This window comes from Triturus cristatus, chromosome 1_2 (assembly GCF_964204655.1).
Source record: "Triturus cristatus chromosome 1_2, aTriCri1.1, whole genome shotgun sequence".
Lineage (NCBI taxonomy): Eukaryota > Metazoa > Chordata > Amphibia > Caudata > Salamandridae > Triturus > Triturus cristatus.
The window spans coordinates 169,136,441-169,154,838 of NC_140580.1; the positions used below are offsets into that span (position 1 = coordinate 169,136,441).

At 40.6% G+C, this 18,398-nt stretch overlaps 1 protein-coding gene across 1 annotated transcript in view; it reads right to left on the reverse strand.

Moving 5' to 3' along the window:
• SHOC2 (SHOC2 leucine rich repeat scaffold protein) overlaps positions 1-18,398 on the reverse strand; it is a 352,564-nt gene that overhangs the window by 260,970 nt on the left and 73,196 nt on the right. Inside the window, exon 2 of the mRNA XM_085603417.1 lies at positions 13,276-14,205. Coding sequence (XP_085459543.1) covers positions 13,276-13,978 — 703 coding nt within the window. The 5' untranslated portion in view covers positions 13,979-14,205. The remainder of the gene's footprint in view (positions 1-13,275; positions 14,206-18,398) is intronic.

Consider the following 18,398-nt stretch of genomic DNA (forward strand, 5'->3'; position numbering starts at 1 on the left):
TTTGCTTGCATCATACTGGTGGTACATTAACAACCCCAAAAGGAATAGACGGTCTGTGGCACCACTGGTTGGGAAGGCGGACGTCGCCTATATGCTAGCTCCCTTCAAAAAGTCTTTGAATTTCCTGAACTGGTGGGAAAACTGTTTCACTTGCGTCAGCAACATCAAAAGAGCGGGTAGTGGACTGGCTGACTTTAAATCTCTCAAGTTCAAGGTTTGCTTACTCTACTAAGTCAGAACCCATCAAATAGCACATCCATAACTGTGGTGTACATATCCCCAGAAAGTATAAATCTCATCCATGACGGTCTCTGGCCGATGACACTGGTGCCAACAGCCCTACCAAGTCAATCAGCAGTACCCAGGCCTGAGCAGCGAATGTATTTCTCTGCATCCGTCCCTTCAGTTGACTGAGCAAGAAATCTTCTAAGGCAGTGTCTCCAACCTTTCATATAGGGAGAGCTACTTCTCCTCAAGGAAATTCCTACTGAGCTAATAAGTTTCACTGTAAAATAGTGTCCAAATCGATTAACGTTATACTTGGGACTACCCTAAGTAGGATTACCAATAGTAATCACCCAATCATTTTAGGGAACCAACGGCTTTAAATGTATTTTGGAAATGCAATCTTTTGTCATCATCAGACTATCAGTTTTTGAAGATGCACCTTTTTTGGTCTCCCGTAGGCAGAGACACATGCTGTATCCAGAATAGGACTGGAAGCTCCTTCCATCTTCCAAATTGGCTCCTTTGACTGTTCTTCTTAAATGCTTGTTTTTCTTTGGTTAATTTGTTTATTAGTCCCTCTTTCTGTACTGTTGCTAGCTCCCATGAGGACTGCCCCCGTTACATGTGATCTTACACAGTACATTTTTATTTTTTACAGTTTGAGCACATTTTTTACTGACTTCTTTGGAACTCGTGTTGGAGCACGACAGCACTTTCCTGACCATAATTTCTTTTTTTTTTTTTGTTGTGTGCCTTCTAGCTGCTATTTTTTTGACATGGTGCAGTGTCAGCCCTTCACCCTCCCGTCCTGCTGGCTGTCACGCCCACAGAGCTGTCCATAGTGGATGCCTGCTTTGGACAGATGCTTCGGCCCTGAGGCTAGAGCATCTGCTAAGTTTATGGAGGAGAGGGGCAGCAGGTATTTCACTTAATTTTTGTAATCTTGGCACTGGGATTGGTTATAGGGAGGACATGGGGTGTTAATCTGTCCCACGTATCCACAGCCTCTTGCGACTCCATTCGCTGCTCAAGTTATTCAGCACACATCTTGAGATGCTGCAGCCATCCCCACGGTGCTCGCCCCCGCTGTGCTTGGTATCTGGAGCTGAAACACTCTGCGAGCAGCAGGTGAACAGCAGCTTGTGTGCACTTCTCTTCGACGGTTTTGTTTTCCTGCCCAGAGGAAAAAGATGGCTGGGCTTCATTTAACTACAGTAGAAGCTTCATTTTGCATATGTAGCGCCACTTGAGTGGAAAAAAAACACCACTCTTGCACCTTCTGTAGTCACTCTCCTCCTACATCACCTCTTCTTTCCTTTTTGGTCCCTTCTCTTTCTCCTTCTCCTTCGTTATGCACACCCTACCCCTCCATCTCTGTGCCCTCCCGGTGCACGCAGTGCATATGTCAAAACTGCTTCAGTCAGAGAAAAATTATGTAACATTACACCAGTGCAGTTCAGATGAGAGCAATTTACTACTACCCACTGCACTTGCAATACCATTTATTTATATTGTAGTTACACCAGCAGCAAATATTTTTGCTCCGGGGTTCCGTGTAAGAGTCGTCACAAAATCCACCTTACCCATGTAAAGTTTACACAATGTAGTAAATGCTGCATGGAGAGTTGAATGAACTATGGAAGGTAGATTGCGATTTAGGAGCTGTTAACTGTGCTCGTAGAAAGAGGCGAAAGGTTTTGTGCAAAAGACCCTAGCTGGAGACATTGCTCTATATACCCTTCGTAGCTCAGGCTTCAATGCCTAGAGCACATGACCTCCCCTCCCCCGCTCTACCAATGCCACCCACCTAGTCACAGGGCATGCCACCGCCCACCACAGTAGCCCTGCCCCTTACACACAAGTGATTTCACTAAACTTTCCACAGTAGCGCTTTCGATTTAAGTCTCATGCCCTCCCTAACCGTTACGAGACTTCGAAATGCTTGTGTGTAAGTGGCCTCTTGCCCTGTGGTTACAGAAATGTCCGCAGGGGTAGAAAGTTTTGTATGTTTCTGTCCCGGGAGCATATGGCACTTCTACTGAGGGGGTAGCTAGCTGGTTTTCCGATAAGCTTTCAATCACAGTAAGCACAACTGTGTAATATTTATTAACCTCTCTCCTCTGAGATCTTGGCCAAATTCCATTATAAGGCTGCATTACATCTATAAAACTCTGACAATTACAAATAATGGCATAACATAGTTACTGGTTTTGCCACATAATACAAGTAGAACAAAGACTGATTGATCGTCGCGCATTACATAAACAGGGAAAAAAGCAATAAATCTAGGTAAGCCTATCCAAACTGTAACTTGTGGCATGTAAGTAGCAAGCTGATCTCTGCACCAAATGCACAACGTACCAAACGCACAACCCACCGAACTACCTTAACTACACGTCTAGGAATCGGTAATCTCTGTGAATGAGGCCTTGTGTCTCGGAGGCTGTTCCTCAAAGAATAGTGCTACTGTGTACTTTAGACGCAAAGGTGCATTTACTGCAAGTTCTGTACGGACCTTCCCCGATTATGCAAACTGACGGGAGCTGCCAGCACACATTATGAAGTGATACTTTACCAGGGTCATCAGGGGGTGATTCTGGTAAAGGACAACATTGTCTTTATTACTGTCTAGAATATTACCTCATAAAATGGCCACAGAATTGAGTCCAATTTCTCGTTTATTCTAAACTCAACCAGCCTTTAGCTCCTTTCTGTCTTCCACCTAGACATTATTTACACACACTCAAACTTCGCACCCACTGACTTATAACCTAACCAAATGCATCTGAAAAGTTTATTTGTAGTGAACTGTGTTGGTTTGCTCAATTCATGAGATCCAGGTTTGTATTGCTTTGGTCTTTTGACAAGGTCTCATGCTCCACCCCTTTTCAGGGTTAACTCCTTTAAATCTTTTCAGTCCATACCCCATAGTCAAACATGCCTAATTGGGTAGCGATGTAACCAAATTTTATTTAGGGTGTGCAATAGTCTTAGGGCCTAGAACATTGCATAAGTATGTCATCTAGTCCTGCTTTTAAGTGGGCTAGAGACGGCTTTAGCAGTTTTGATAGCCAGTTTTCAAGAAGATCCATAATAAAATACTTACTTACATACTACACAGGCTTTCGGACAGTACTCTTCATCCTTGGGCTATTTCAGTGTCATTTACAATTAATGTCCACCTACCATAGAATACAGAATGGAGTAAAGGGTCAGCTAAACTTTACTGGCTGCACTACACTGCGAGTGATGGCATTTATCCTCATCACATGTCCACAGGTGCCCATTTATTTGTCTTTTCAAACTTATGCCAGCACCTTTAGATAACAGGTTTTGACCTTTGACATTAAATCCTTGATTTGTATTGCAGAAGCTGGCAAAAAATACAAAAATCTATGGCACAGTTTCCAAGGACAAACCTGTCAACTTTGCTAGTGCTGGTTTTCTTTCATTCTGGGATCTGTAGCTGTGCTTAACCCATTAAAAGGTCAGCACAACCAGTCACAGAGACAACATAAGGCTGGAAGAGATACTCATGACTGGATCAGAGAAACCTGGGAGCTACCTCAGAGTAAAGTATCCAGCACTGAAGAACATTTTCAAGTCATGTCCACTTGGCTTGTGTTTTCAAGAGTGGGTGGTTTATTTAGTCCATTCTGTTCTTTTTATTCAGATTCTTGTTAATTCCATTTTAAATTCAAAGACAAGGGGACATTAAATCAAACATCAAAATGGGTGTAGATGGGGCATGTGTGCCTTCATAAAAAATAAAAATAAAAATACAAAATAAAAAATAAATAAAAAAAACACAGAACTGTTTAGTTAGCTTTGAACATCAAAGAGGCGCTTATAAAGACAGTGTCAGGAAAATAACTTCATGTGATCCCCCTTCAATGACATTCAGCCTAGGACACATGCGCTTGTGTCATTTGTTTACATACAACAGAAGAGGACACTGCAGAATTGAGCAGTCTAAGCTTTCAGATTCTTGTCGCACTCTTGAGTTATATTGAGCAATATACTGATGCTGAACCATGATATTTCTGTGTAAGACTTTGAATACTCTTGCTACCGAAAACTTTGAATTTTCGCAGTGTGTAAATGTGGACAAATATGAGAATCTGTTATATGAATATCATATTATCCTCCAACAGGAACACTGATGGCTTTGTATCAATTTGTAAACCACACACTTGCGGTGAAGTGAGGCTGTGTGGGGGCCTTCTTACACTCATTTTTACAAGGATTATATCCAATGTGAAAAAATTGAAGTGGAAAGTGGGTGGTTACAAATAATAGTTGAAGTGTAGACAGATAAGAATAGTGGGGTACATTACATTTTAGTGAATAAATAACTACATAAAGAGTTAAGAGTTTTTGAAGAAATTTGAAATTCGGCTATGAAAACTAAGGTCAGGTTATCCGGATGGCAAACTGATTATGGCAGAAGACTTTAATCTGAAGATCAACCAGAGGAAAGCAGATCATGTACTACATGACATACTTGAAGAAATATAGAGTATCCTAAGTTCAGTTCTCTACAATACCGTCTTTAAAGGCTGCAAGCATTAAATACAACTGGTTAGGGAGACAAGGACTAATGTACCTAAATCGCTGTTTCGATGAGGATAAGCCTGCCAGACAAACCTTTCGGATGGGGCCTCACCATTGCCCCACTGATTGTCCATTTGCTTCACATGAGGTTTTAAAATTATTTTGGGATTTTAATCTAAAAACAGTGTGATGGGTAGTGATCATTAGGAATTACAAGGTACACCTATTTTAAAAGTAGCAGTGTTATTGCTAGAATTGGGTTTCCCAATAAGAATAAAATAAATGCAAATAGGTACAAGGCAATTTCAGGTTCTGAATGAACTTCAATTGGCCCATGACCCGTATAACATTTTTTCCACCTATACAGTTTAAGTAGCTTTGTCATCCTTACGATGTGCTGGCATGTTTATAAACACAGAGAAGCAGTGTAGTAATGGAAAGTGTGTCCAATTTAGAATGCCTTCACTGGGATGCTTTGATCGAAATTGTGGGGAACTCAAGATAGTACCTTGAAAAACACAGCTTGGGCATAGGAGAGACTCAGAGGCTGCAAATTCAGATCACATACATAGGCTGAAGTGGCAGTACAAGAGCTTCATCAGAACTAAGAAAGAGTCCTTTTACAACCAAAAATGGAATTGAATGTTGAAGATGAAACCGATGGGGAACCAGAAAACGTTTTTAGGACCTGGACATATTTGGCATTCAGGGAGGGTCTGCAACAAATTAGATAGCTGAAGATTGAGTTACACATGTTTAAACTCCTCCCTTTTCCGAAAAGCACCAGATAATAAGTACAAAACGGATAAAGAGATAACTGTGTTATTCTCATTGAAAAATATAGAAGAAGCAATATCACTCAAGTTGAGTAGGGCTGCAGGGCCCAACAATATACCTGCAGTCACAATTAAGGTCAACATTGAATGGTGGACGGAAATTAACTTTTATTTGCATGGATAGCAGAAATGGGTAAAATCCTCAAAACACGGGAGGGGCACCATCATTAAACATTTATTGAAGAATGGGAATGGAAGTATCCCAACAAATTATAGGTTAAGTAGCCTTTTCCTTCTCCAAAATATTGCATTCCACGCTGAAAGAATGGGTCTCCACTAAAATGGTTTACCTATAGAATAAGGAGGTGTTCGAGAAGATCACTTCACAACTGATCACTGCTTTGCCCTATGGACAATTGTGAAGCAATCCATTGAAACAAATCAAATGTTATGCTGCTGTTTTGGTGTCTTCTATACACCAGTTGATAGAGGGAGGTCATGGGGAAAATTGTGATCCTCGAATGCTCCCCAGAATTTATTAAACTTTAGTTGAAGCATTAAGTACATTCTGTGTGTAATGGATTGCACAACAGGGTGTACTAGTGATTCTTTTTAGCTGGTATGTGGCTGATTTAGCCACTGTACTAAATACCACAAGCACATTTACTCCAGAAATTGGATATTCCCATATATAACTTATTTAATATATACTGACGACCTTGTCATATTAGACAACACCCCTAGGGGTCTTCAGAAGAAACGCAACATCCTAAAACAATATTGGAAGGTTCACTTTTTAAAGATAAAAATGGAAAAAACAAACAAGTTACTTTTTGGGGGAAAAGGTGTTCTACTTAAGCTGGTTTCTAGATGTATAAAAATAGAAGTTAGACTATATAAATAAATAAATACTAAGGCATGCTATTTTCTACAGGCTTAATATTAATCACTGGTCAACAATCAACTATCTGAACACTTAGAAAGCAAAAACCTGTAGGACCCCTCTCAAGCTGGGTTTCAGGCTTTTCACAGCACCGAAACGGCCTTACTGGAGATTGTCTGGCATCAAGAGAAAGCCTGATGTTGTCGACTATCTGCCATCTTGGTCCTACTTGACCTGTCGGCGGCTTTCAACACCATTTCCCATTGCATTCTACTGGAGCGCTTATGGGAACCTGGTGTCGAGGGACCCGCACTGAGCTGGCTCAGGAGTTACCTGACTGACCGTACATCTAAGTTTCAAATAGGAGCCTTTACCTCCAGCAGCCAACCCATTGACAAGGGTGTGCCCCAGGGATCCATCCTAAGCCCCACACTCTATCTGTATGCATCTCCTTTAGCCAAGGTTATTAGAGCTCATGGCTTTGAAACAGTGTTGTATGCGGACGACACTCAACTGCTAATCACCCTTGGACCACATCCCACAGATATTAAATACAGATTCAAGCAATGCATGGTAGACATTAATGATTGGATGACAAACAATCATCTCCAACTTAACGCTAGTAAAACCGAAATCATACTCTTCGGAAATGCACAAAAGTTGTAGACCAATGACTGGTGGCCTTCCACCCTAGGTACATGTCCTTCACCTAAGACGGCAGCACGCAATCTTGAAGTGATAATTGACAACAAACTCTCTATGTCTGACCACATCAATCATGTGGCTCACACATGCTAAGGACTAATGCGTAGCCTCCGAAAAATCTTTAAATGGGTTCCACGGTCTTCTCGCATGCCACTAGTGCAGGGATTATTAATAAGCAACCTAGACTATGGTAACGCGGAGCATCCATAAACGAAGAACACTTAACAAAGCTCCAGGTCCTGCAGAACACAGCGGCCATGCTGGTTCTTAACCTCCCCCCCCCCCCCCATTCCCCCGCTCGCCCTCGGCTCCCAACCTGAAGACCCTCTACTGGCTTCCAATCAGGAAGCAGATCAACTTTAAAATCTGCTGTCTGGTACAAAAAACCCTTAACAGACGAGGGCCCCACTATCTAGCTAAGAAACTGAAAAGACATCAGCCAGCCAGAACTGTCCGATCTGCCAGGAAACAACTTTGAACTGTCCCGAGATCCGCACCGTTGGGAACGGCGGCAGATCATTTTCCAAAATTGCCCATATGATATGGAACACCCTACCTCTGCACCTTCGCAATGAAATCGATCATAAGAAATTCCGTAAATCCCCCAAAATCTGGCTTTTCTGAGCCCATCCCGCCCAGATGGTCTCCCCTTTTCTTCAGTCTCTTGGTTTTCAAGTACAGGCTAGCACTATGAGACCTTAGGGTGATATATGCGCTCAACAAATACCAATACTTAACATTAAATGAACATATACAAATTATTACTTCCAGAGAAATTTTACAGTCCAGTTCCCTTGTGAAGTTTAATTCCATATATGGAGGGCTCTCTTTTAAAAGCAATTTTGCACAAAACCTCCTCATTTAGCACTTTCCAAATCAGAAATATTTTGTAGAGAAATAACTGATATTTTACACCTAGTAGAGAGTAGCTAAATCTACCAAAATGGTCAATGATCCAAAGTATACATTGTGGAATGAATTTATTATCTTGGTCTCAAATGATTGGTATAGTTTTTTTTAATTTGTAAACTCTTACTAGATGATGGCGCAATCAAATTATCCCAGATCTACTGGCTGTAAGCAAAATAGTTGGATTATAATTAGCAAAATATGTGAGAGAAATGTGGATAATTTTGATGTGTTTTGATGTGAAATTGTACATAAAGTCTAATGGATTTATGGACATTTGTCTCAATAATCAGATGACTACTTCTGTATTTCTAGGGCCTAGGTTCAGCTGGTAGAACATTCAAACTTTGAGATCGGCTAATCTTTCCCTGCTAACAATTCCAAAAGACCGAATGTTATTTTTAGTGATAAAACTCAAGGTTGAAGGCGTCAGAATCTTTAATTCTCTAGTTCAACTGTTACAAACTAAAACCAGTCTTTTGAAACCTACAAAACCCCTAGGTTTTCTTTCAGTTTCAATGACATCACTCGTTAGGTCTGGTTTACCCTTTACAACAAGAAGCTTTGTCATATCCGGAGCTTTAAAAATAAATCTCAAACAATAGCATACATGTACATAAAGATATATACAGAAAGATTTGTTTAACTTAATTAAACAAACAAACAGAAATACACTGAAGAGCAGACAGTTTGATTGTCATTCTTTCTTGGGCAGAATTTGCAAAATGTTAAGAGGATAACATGAGTAGGAGACAGCAATTGTTTAAAACCTTCAAAAGAAGATAGACCAAAAAACAAAAGATCCACAAAAAAGTGCAGACCGCTAGAAACTGCTGGGGTTTTTTTGCCCATAAAGTGAATCTGGAATAGAACTAATTTTCTGATGAAACCTTAGAGAGACATTACGGATATTAAAGATTGGTGCGCTAATATCGCAGAAAGCCTCTCCCCAACAATAGTTAAACAAGCCAACTCCACCATTTTGGGGGATCTCAATATCCATTTTGATGAAATAACCTGTGGTACTGCTACTTCTCTTGTTGAAGACTTCAGAGCCCTGAACATCCAGCTGATTAATAACTCTCCTAGTCAAAGTTGGACACTTGCTGGAGCCTAGATTTTCTAACAAGGAATCCACAAGCAGACCCCACCCTTACCTAAGCCATGGTTTGTTCATTTTGTAGACTCTTTCGCACTTTCAATAGGCATAAGGTCACCGAACCATGAGAATCACTGAGTCTCGTATAGTAGGAGCTGATCAAAACTGCATCAAACTGGATGGTCCATGTGGAATGCCATCTTAGAAGCCAATCCCCTCCCCCCTGTGTAATTCAGTGGTGCCAGATCAGATACACTAACAAAAGATTCCTGGCTCAGGTCCTACCTGGATACATCAATTCCCTTCTCTAACAAAAAGAACCACAGGATCCTCCAACCATCCCCATGATTCCTTGTAAGAAAAGTGAAACTCATGCAAACAGCTAGAGAGCGTGTGGCGCAAAACCTATAGACAAGGAAATCTATAAATTAGCTTTAATGTTTTACCCAAAAACTTGTTGTGAGGCCAGAGCCTCGTTCTGTACGAAAAAAATTGCTGCAACTCTAAAACTGCCGTAAAACATTTTTTCAGGTGGTTAAAATCCTCTGACCCCACCAGCATTGTACCAGTAACTCCCCCCACACCCCTCTCAACTCCAGTGCAATAAAATGGCAGACTTCTTCCTGAAAAAAAGTGGCAGACATCCAGGCTGCTTTTCCTATAGCAGGTGAGGTTGGTAGTCAAACAGCCCTCCCTAATGCAGTCAATACCGTGCACAAGTTTCAGGCCTTAGATGTGCATTCTTTTATGGTGCTGCTTGCATCTATTAAAACAGGATCCAAATTGAATCCTTGCCCCCCCCTTCAGTACTTGGCAAGCTCTCCCAACCTACCCTGAAACAAATTACCCAACTGATGAACTTTTTGTTGGAAGGCATTGTCCCCAAAATCTGGAAAATTGCTTTGGTCACCCCCCCTATTGAAGAACCCCAATCTGGATCCACTCATTTGGTCAAATTACAGACCCATATCTCCGTAACCCATTCTAGCCAAAGTACTGGAGAAGCACATGAACCAGCAACTCACAGTGCATAAGGAGCTTGAGGCATTAACTAGTTGAAGGGGGAGCAGATGCACTGATTTGGTTAGATCTCAGTGCAGTATTTGATACTGTAAATCACACTACTTTCCTACAAAGATTAGAGATAATGGGAGTTCGGGATACTGCCCCATCTCGGCTAAAATCCTTCTTACATAACCATACCTTCCAGGTTCATACTCACAAATATAGGTCAAAATCTCACCCATTAGCCTCAGGTGTGCCTCAGGGTTCTACTCAGAGTCCACTGCTCTTCAATCTGTATGCAAGATCAATGGCGGAGATAGTAGAAAATGATGGCCTCACTCTTTTTGTATGCAGATAATATACAAATTGTAGTATCTCTGTCATCCAAGGACAATAAGGATGCGAAAGCCCTTAATACCTCCCTCTCCCAAGTCTTGTCACGTATGTGTGCCAACCCCCTGAAATTGAACAGAGACAAGACAGAGGTCTTGTTGGTGGCCAAACTCCCCAACCCCTGGTGACCTCACAAGTGGCCTACGACCATGGATCATCTCCCCAGCCCAGTGCCGGTCATAAAGAACCTTGTGTTTGGCTTGACGACAAACTTACCATGAGCCATCAGATTAATAAGGTGACAGTCACTTATTTTGACATCTTGAAATGGCTCAGGAAGATTCTCTACTGTCTCCCTACCTCCGCCAATTGAACCGTGGTCCAGGTCCTAGTTATTTCTAGGCTGGATTATGGGAACATTTTATATCTGGGGGGGGGGGGGGGGGGTTGGGGGGAGACAAAAACAGTATTCAAACGCCTCAAGACTGCACAAAACACTTCTGCACATCTTCTGACCACTCTCCGAAGCTTACACCCACAGCTGGCATGGTACAGAACTTACATTGGATCCCAATTGAACGACATGTGCAATTCAAGGCTCTGTGCTATATGCACAGATGCCTATCAAACACAAGACCACTTAACCTTAGCTCCTTGGTGTCCTTGTATTCACTTGCATGCTCCATGCGTTCAATCTTGGGTTGGCGGGAAATGCCCAGAGTTAGGATATCCCGCCAAGGTGGTCGAGTAGTCTCTTTTCTCAAGCCAAAACTTTGGAATGATCTGCCTCAAACACTAAAAGAGTGCCATTCACGCTCTGTGTTTCGTAAATTGCTTAAAATGTGGCTGTTTCAACCCTTAGAATTTTCCTAAATCAGTTTCTTTTTGGACAGCAATCTGGTGCCCCCTTCATTCAACAATCAGCTTAGTGCTGGGAAACCATTAGCCATGCGCTGTATAAAAAATGCATAGTAATAGTAATAATGAGAAAACCATGAGTTAGAGAGAAAATCAGCCGAAAGACATTTACTTACAAGATATAGATCTAGTAAAACACCACAACTATACAAGGCACTTCATGTAAACAGCCATCATAAACCAATAAAAAATAAATAAAAAATGACTACAAAAGAAATTCTCTGACAAGGAATGTGCTAGAAAAGGCGCAGAACCACAATCTTAGCCGTACAGTCATAAAAGCACCACTCATGTAAATGACTAAAAATACAGAAACTGCAGGTGATTTAAAAAACATACAGACAGCATATATTTTGATATATTATAAGCCTTCCAGTAAAGAATGATTGAGGAGAAAGAAGGAAAAAAGTGTCAGTTCTAGCTGAAAAAATTAAACAAATTAAAAAAACAAGATAGAATGCAGAAATGAGAAACAATAATTAGAAAAACATAAGCTGCACACAAAAAGGATACACAGACTGAGGAAAGCCACCTTTGGCAAACCCAATAGATCAGAGCAGAAAATATAAATAGGTTTACTGTTGGTCAGATGTAATAAACATGAGAAAGAACAGGGATTTAGATATAAATGATGGAAGAAAGAAATCTGGCGTGAAGGAAAAGAAATCTGGAGTGAAGGAAAAGAAATCTAAATGCATTTGGGGGTTCGGTTGGTGAGATAAACCAGAAATTAGAGGGGCTGGCTGAACATGCCTGACTGAGCAGGATGAAAAGGCAGTAGGAGTCAATAAACAAAGGAATGTAAACCAATTGAACATAAAAAGTAGAGACTTGAAAAATAAGAATAAAGAAACCAACTTTTGTTTTATAGGGATCACAAAAACAATGCGGCTAAGTACCCCCTAAAAGAATATATGATTTAACTGTTTTCTAAATTAATCTAGCAGGAGTAAAAGGAATAGACCCAAATAAAATGAAGAGTGCCAGTTTCAAATAATGCTGCTCAGAAAAAAGGCTCAACAAGATTTAAATACATTTCAGATGCTATGAAAGAGTAAATGCTTTCATAGGTGGGCCAAAGTACATCAGTACAAGAGATGATGCTAAACTCAGATATGTGTTAAGAAACAGACAGTAGGTTGTGAAATATGGGGTCAAGTGTAACAAGCTGGGATACAAGCATAGCTTTTCCACAACATTCAGTGCCAACAAATATTTACAATAATATGGTGAAATGATCAGGAGACATCTTTAAGAGAGAAGAGGACCTTTCCAAGAAGTCATGAATTGAGAGGTGCCAGAATGGAGAGGAAAAGGCTAGATGGAACAGGAACCATGTGCAAGCAGAACTTTTAACTTACAAAGACTCACTGATAAATCCTTTTAGCTCAGCAAGATTAAATTTGCCAACTGTTATGCTGACAGAGTGTTATGTCCTACTGAAAATGATGTGAAGCAATAAAAAATTACTAAAGTCACACAACAATCAATATAAATCACGAAATCAACCTACCCTATGAAAAATAAAGATAAGTTGCAACTGAACGAAAGCTCTCTAGCCTCAAGACAAAAAACAATTTCAAGATCCCCAGTGAAAAACAACTGGACCACTAGGGTTCCTCCCTATTAAGAAATGGCATACAGGCCTAAGTTGTGCTTATTTTATTGATTTAAATTACATTAAAATGTATGGTTGAACATATCCAAACTCACTAACTTGACCAACTTGTAGTTTACAATATAATTTTACAGTGTTCAGTTCAGTAATAAAAGAATCACAGGAATACAAAACAAAAACAAGCCAGGTATAGCAAACTAGTACATTGGTTATAAGTGAGAAATAGCCAAAGATCAGGGCACCTTACCAATTTCAGCAGGCAGTTGCTTGATTTTGTTCTCCCGGATGCTAAGCATTGTGAGCTTGGATAGATTTTTGAAGTCCTTCTCAACAGTAGTAATGCGGTTGAAACGTAAATAGAGAGTGGTAAGGGAACTTAGCCTGTACACCACTGCAGGGATTTCTCTTAGTTTATTGTGTCGCAGGTCAAGCATGCGCAGTTTCTTCAATGAATCAAGAGAGTCTGGCAAACTGGTAAGTGAGTTTTCACTCAGGGCCAGTGTCTGTAGGTTCACCAGACAGCCCACCTCTGCTGGTAGAGACTGCAGTTTGTTACTGTACAGATACAGTTCTGTTAATTGGGTTAATTCTTTGATGGACGGTGGAAGCATATGTATTGACCTCTTGGACAAGTCCAACCGCATAGAATTCTCTTCCCGGCACTTGTTGAGCTCTTTGATAACCTCTGCATTGCTTGCTTTTTTGCGATTTGCAGGTGCTGGATTTGGACGTTTTATTGTGTTGTCCACTGAAAAAGCAACCCCTGGTTGAGCACCACTGGGTTCTTTCTTTCCTTCTTTGGCATCTTTCCCTTTGGTCTTGGGCTCCTTATCCTTGCTCTCTTTGGAAAATCCACCGGAAGCCTTGGCCTCTTTCTCTCTTTCCTTAACTGTTTGGACTTTAGGTTCCTTTTCCTTGGAGTCCTTGTCTTTTCCTAAATTACTACTCATGGTGATTTCCCAGCCAACAAGTGCCTCATGAACTCCACTATAAAAGGACCACAAAAGTTCCGCTTTAAAGAAAAGGATCTGTAATCACAAACGTAGCGGACGGAGGGAACACCTGGAGTGAGGTCACTGCCATCTGCTACATATTTGTTTGAAGGCACCAGATTCCCACAACAGATACGTTTGTCAACAGTCAGGAAGTTATGAAAAAAGACCATTCATTGGAGGTCCTGCAATAAAGAAACAAGAAAGTTTAGCGTCAATCACACAATTTTAAATGGATACCCACTTCTATCAAAAATGAAACCAGCCTGACTAGAAAAGTGTTGCCTTAACACAAGCATCCTACAATGTTGTTGTGTACAGGCGCTCACATAATATTTGTGTGTACTATATTTCAGAGTTTCTCCAAATAGAACCACTTCTACACAACAGATGTTTAGACTAAAGAATATTGTTGTGTACAGGATGACCTGAATAATATTTCAGAGCAACAAAATTCTTTCAACGGCTTCCACACCACAGCCCTTTCACGTTCCCAGAAAGGTGCTTTTGTAATGTAGTAGGGAGATCATGTCAGAACAATGTATAATGTCTAATGATGGAAACTGCACATTTGTAGGGAAAACATCCAAAATATAAGGCAGAGTCACCTGACACACCAGAGAGCTACATAGCCCCATGAGTGAGGTAATTGCAGAAGCAAGGAATTTTGTCTTCTTCATACATTACTAAACCAGTCAAACGAATCAACGCAGCACACCATTTATACCAATGACAGTAGATTGAACCAATAAAATAATTATACATATTATAGCAGAGACACCATTTATTAGTGGAAATGATTTTTCTAAAATCAAAATGTCAGTAATGCCTTTGGATGCTTCTCAACAAACCAGAACTCTAGGAGTTGTAAAGATAACAAAGTCAGAGTTGCTGAGCCCAATCACCTTCTACTTTTTGGCAACATACAAAGTGATTGTTTTTGTTTGTTTTTTTAAAATGGTGAAGAGTCACTTTGCACCAATAATGACTGACTTAGTCCCTCTGTCAGCTGAATCACATATTGGCTTGTTTAAACAAAGCTCTATTTGAAATTCCACAGAAAGAATAGCAGTATCTAACTTGTGTTTAGATTTGAATCTAGCTTTAAGTGTAGATCTATCCTTCTGGTTTTTCACTGATGCTTAATGTTGTATATAGCCGCTCTCTGGCTTATAGCAAGGGTTACTGATATCGACTTGTTCCATTTATATTCTTTTTTCGTTTAACTGTGATTTAGGTGCTTTGCATTTTATTTTTACTTTTGAAAAGCCAACTGCCACCCTCTATAAAGTGCCATTGAGTATGCACTAGTCAGTCAATTTAACTTTATTCGATCTCAAGAAATAAGATCATAACAGTACAATGCATCATAAAATACATATTTGCTCTTACAATACAAATCAAATAAATTTAAAAGAGAGCATAGATAAAAGCATGATAAAAACCATAGGTAAGCTAAAACCAAGAAAATCTCTGTTATATTGTACTACATAAAAACTACGAAAAAAAATAAAACCCTGAAATTCATGACCTAAGTAACGATCTTGCCATGCAAAGTGCAATAAGCGACACCCAGAAAGGAGGTGCCCATTAGACTTCCTCTTCAAAGATCTGTAGAAGGAAAAGACCAGGGACGCATCGACTCACTGCCTCCAGCAACTACAAATCGGTCAATCTCCTGAGCCATGGACTCATCAGAATTGGTGCTCCGACTTGGTTAGGTTTTCACACAAAAGCCCTTGGAGGTGTAATAAACTAGATATTCTCCTTTCCACAGTACTGGATTACTTGTGAGTACTCTGACCATATTTTCTTCACTAAGACTTTGCTATTCTTCCTACTTTCTTGATCCTCTTTTTGCAAGCATTTTAGCAATTAGTGCAGGCTTCTCCAAGAAGTAGCTCGCAAGCTACTGGTAGCTCTCCAGGTACCCGTGAGTAGCTCTCCTGTGTGTTTTCAAGCATACTCAACAAGCAGCTTTAGCCTGGCTGAATTATATGTATGTCAAAATTGAAAAGTGTGTTTTTGAGACAAATGTGTGTGTATTTATAGAACTCCTAAGCTGATGTTGGAGAAAAAAAAAACAGACTTTCCACAATATACTTAAAGCTGATTTTTGAGTGATAAATTATTTCGGGTTTGAAAGCTTATTACTAATATCATTACCTTCGTCCTGGGGATGTTGCAGCTATGACTTATGTACTACTCAGGTAGAGACACTCCAAATTGACAAATCTTTTTTACGTTACTGCAGACAACCTTGCTTGTTGCACTGATTTGATCACTGGTGCTAATGTTGCATAGGGAAGCCACTAGTGTACTATTGTTTGACGTGTCTCTATTACAATACTAATAGTATTGGTACCTCAGAATGATTGTCACTGAACATTAGTAGCTCTTATAAAAGAAAAGGTTAGAGAAGAATTAGTGGATTTCCCAAACTGTACTTACAATCACTCCACACTAGTTGCCCTAACAGCTACTGCCATTATCAAGAGACAAAAAAAAAAAAACATTAAAAGAAAGGCCAAGTACTAGATTAGAACAAGTGAGCAGAAGGATGGGAAGAAAAGGCTAGGCATAAAGTGTACTCCTGTTCTAACCAAACCGAAACACATCATAGAAGGGAAGAGGATGCGCAATGAAACTTAACCATAGGGTTGGGAATCTGGAGGTGAATCCTTGAATACTTAAAGGGGCTCCTCAGGTCAGTTTTATTTTATTAACTACGTACAAATGAGCAATTCATAGCTGGCTTAGTAACTTGCATGCTTGTTCCAGCATAAAGAGGATAGTAGAAGTGCAGTTATGGTTAGTTGGGCTTTTCCAAAAATGAAAAAGCCGTTCCGTAAAGGTGCACGTTTTAAAAGGACATTAACTATTTTTTTTTAAATATATTTAAAGGGGAAAATCATGGTTTTAGAACACTATGCAACCTTCGGCACGACTTAAGTATTGCACAGTGTTTGAAGGGGATTAGAAAGGTGAACACTACTAAAAAACAGATTTCGTGAATACAGGAGGGCTCACTTGTTCATTTATACAAACACATCTTAATTATAATGTAATCAATATCCATTAAAATGAATACCAGATGTGTGCACTATATTGAAGCTACTGCTCCTAACACCCATGGGCACCTGCATTTTGTAACCAGGAAGCCCATAGGGAGCACATTTTGAACTCCTGAAGTCTTTTTTGCACTTCTTATTTTGCTTTACTCACGTACACATTGAAATGAGATACAAGGCCCACTGAACTTGCCGTTTATCTTACTGCTAGAGAAACAGCAGGACACAGGTTCAATCCTCTTTTAGCAGCATCTGTATAACGCTTTTTAGGTCTCGCCTGGCGTACATGCACAGCTCGCTCGATGATATTTATTGTAAGTGAGGAGTTTGAGAAAAGGGCTTTAAGCCCCGCCCCTCATTTCCATTGCCTGGCGTCACCGTTTATGCTAAACGGTAGCCTGCCATTGGAAATGAGGGTTTTTGGTTCACACCCTTTCCCCTGCGAGCCGGACTGGCTCGCCTGCTTTGCTGCTGTCGCAAAGCACTTTCTTATCTTTATGGGGCCATGTGTTTCTAATTAGAAACACAAGGCCCCATAAAGACAAGAGCTCCCCATGATCTGGCTGCAGCCCGGTCCTTCTTTCACTTTCGGGACCACGCCAATTATCTTTCTGCATCAGCAACACTCAAAACTCTTTAATCACGAGAGCTCCAGACATCCGTCTCGGATTGAAATATGAAGCATTTCGAAAAAAATCAGAATGCCGAAGCGGAGTCACCATAGAGAGGCTGACAAACCATGTATCCAACGCTATTGCAAATGGAATTTACTGTCTTTACACTTCTTTTTGGTCTAAATGGAGCGCTATTTTGCATCTCCTAAAATATATTGTCCCATCCAGTCGTCATATCTTTTGAACGTGTATTTACGGCCATCTGAGCGACAGCTGGACAGGGCCATACCACCTCGGCAGGCAACTTTGGTTTAGTTCAGTGCGCGAGATTTCACAATTTTTTTAAAACTTTGTACAGAACATAGTGGCAGCCCTCTGTTTCCACATTCTGGAAGTGACCCTGGTCACCATCCCCTCTTTGTCCGAGAAGAGCCTCTTCGCTCCAGGAATGTAATCTGCGGACTGCGGCAGCCATGGCCTCTTCCCGGCTAAGACCCGATGGCTAACGCTGCCGAGTCACGTGTAGTACACGGCAGGAAACAGCTGCTGACCCCCGTCACACCAGCGCTCACTGCTATCAAAGAGGCCACCGATAGATAACTTTAGGAGAATCTTATGTTTAACCCAGCATTAACATAATTAGACACACTCGAAAATAAGACTGAAACGTGAACCAAACTTCTAACACGACCA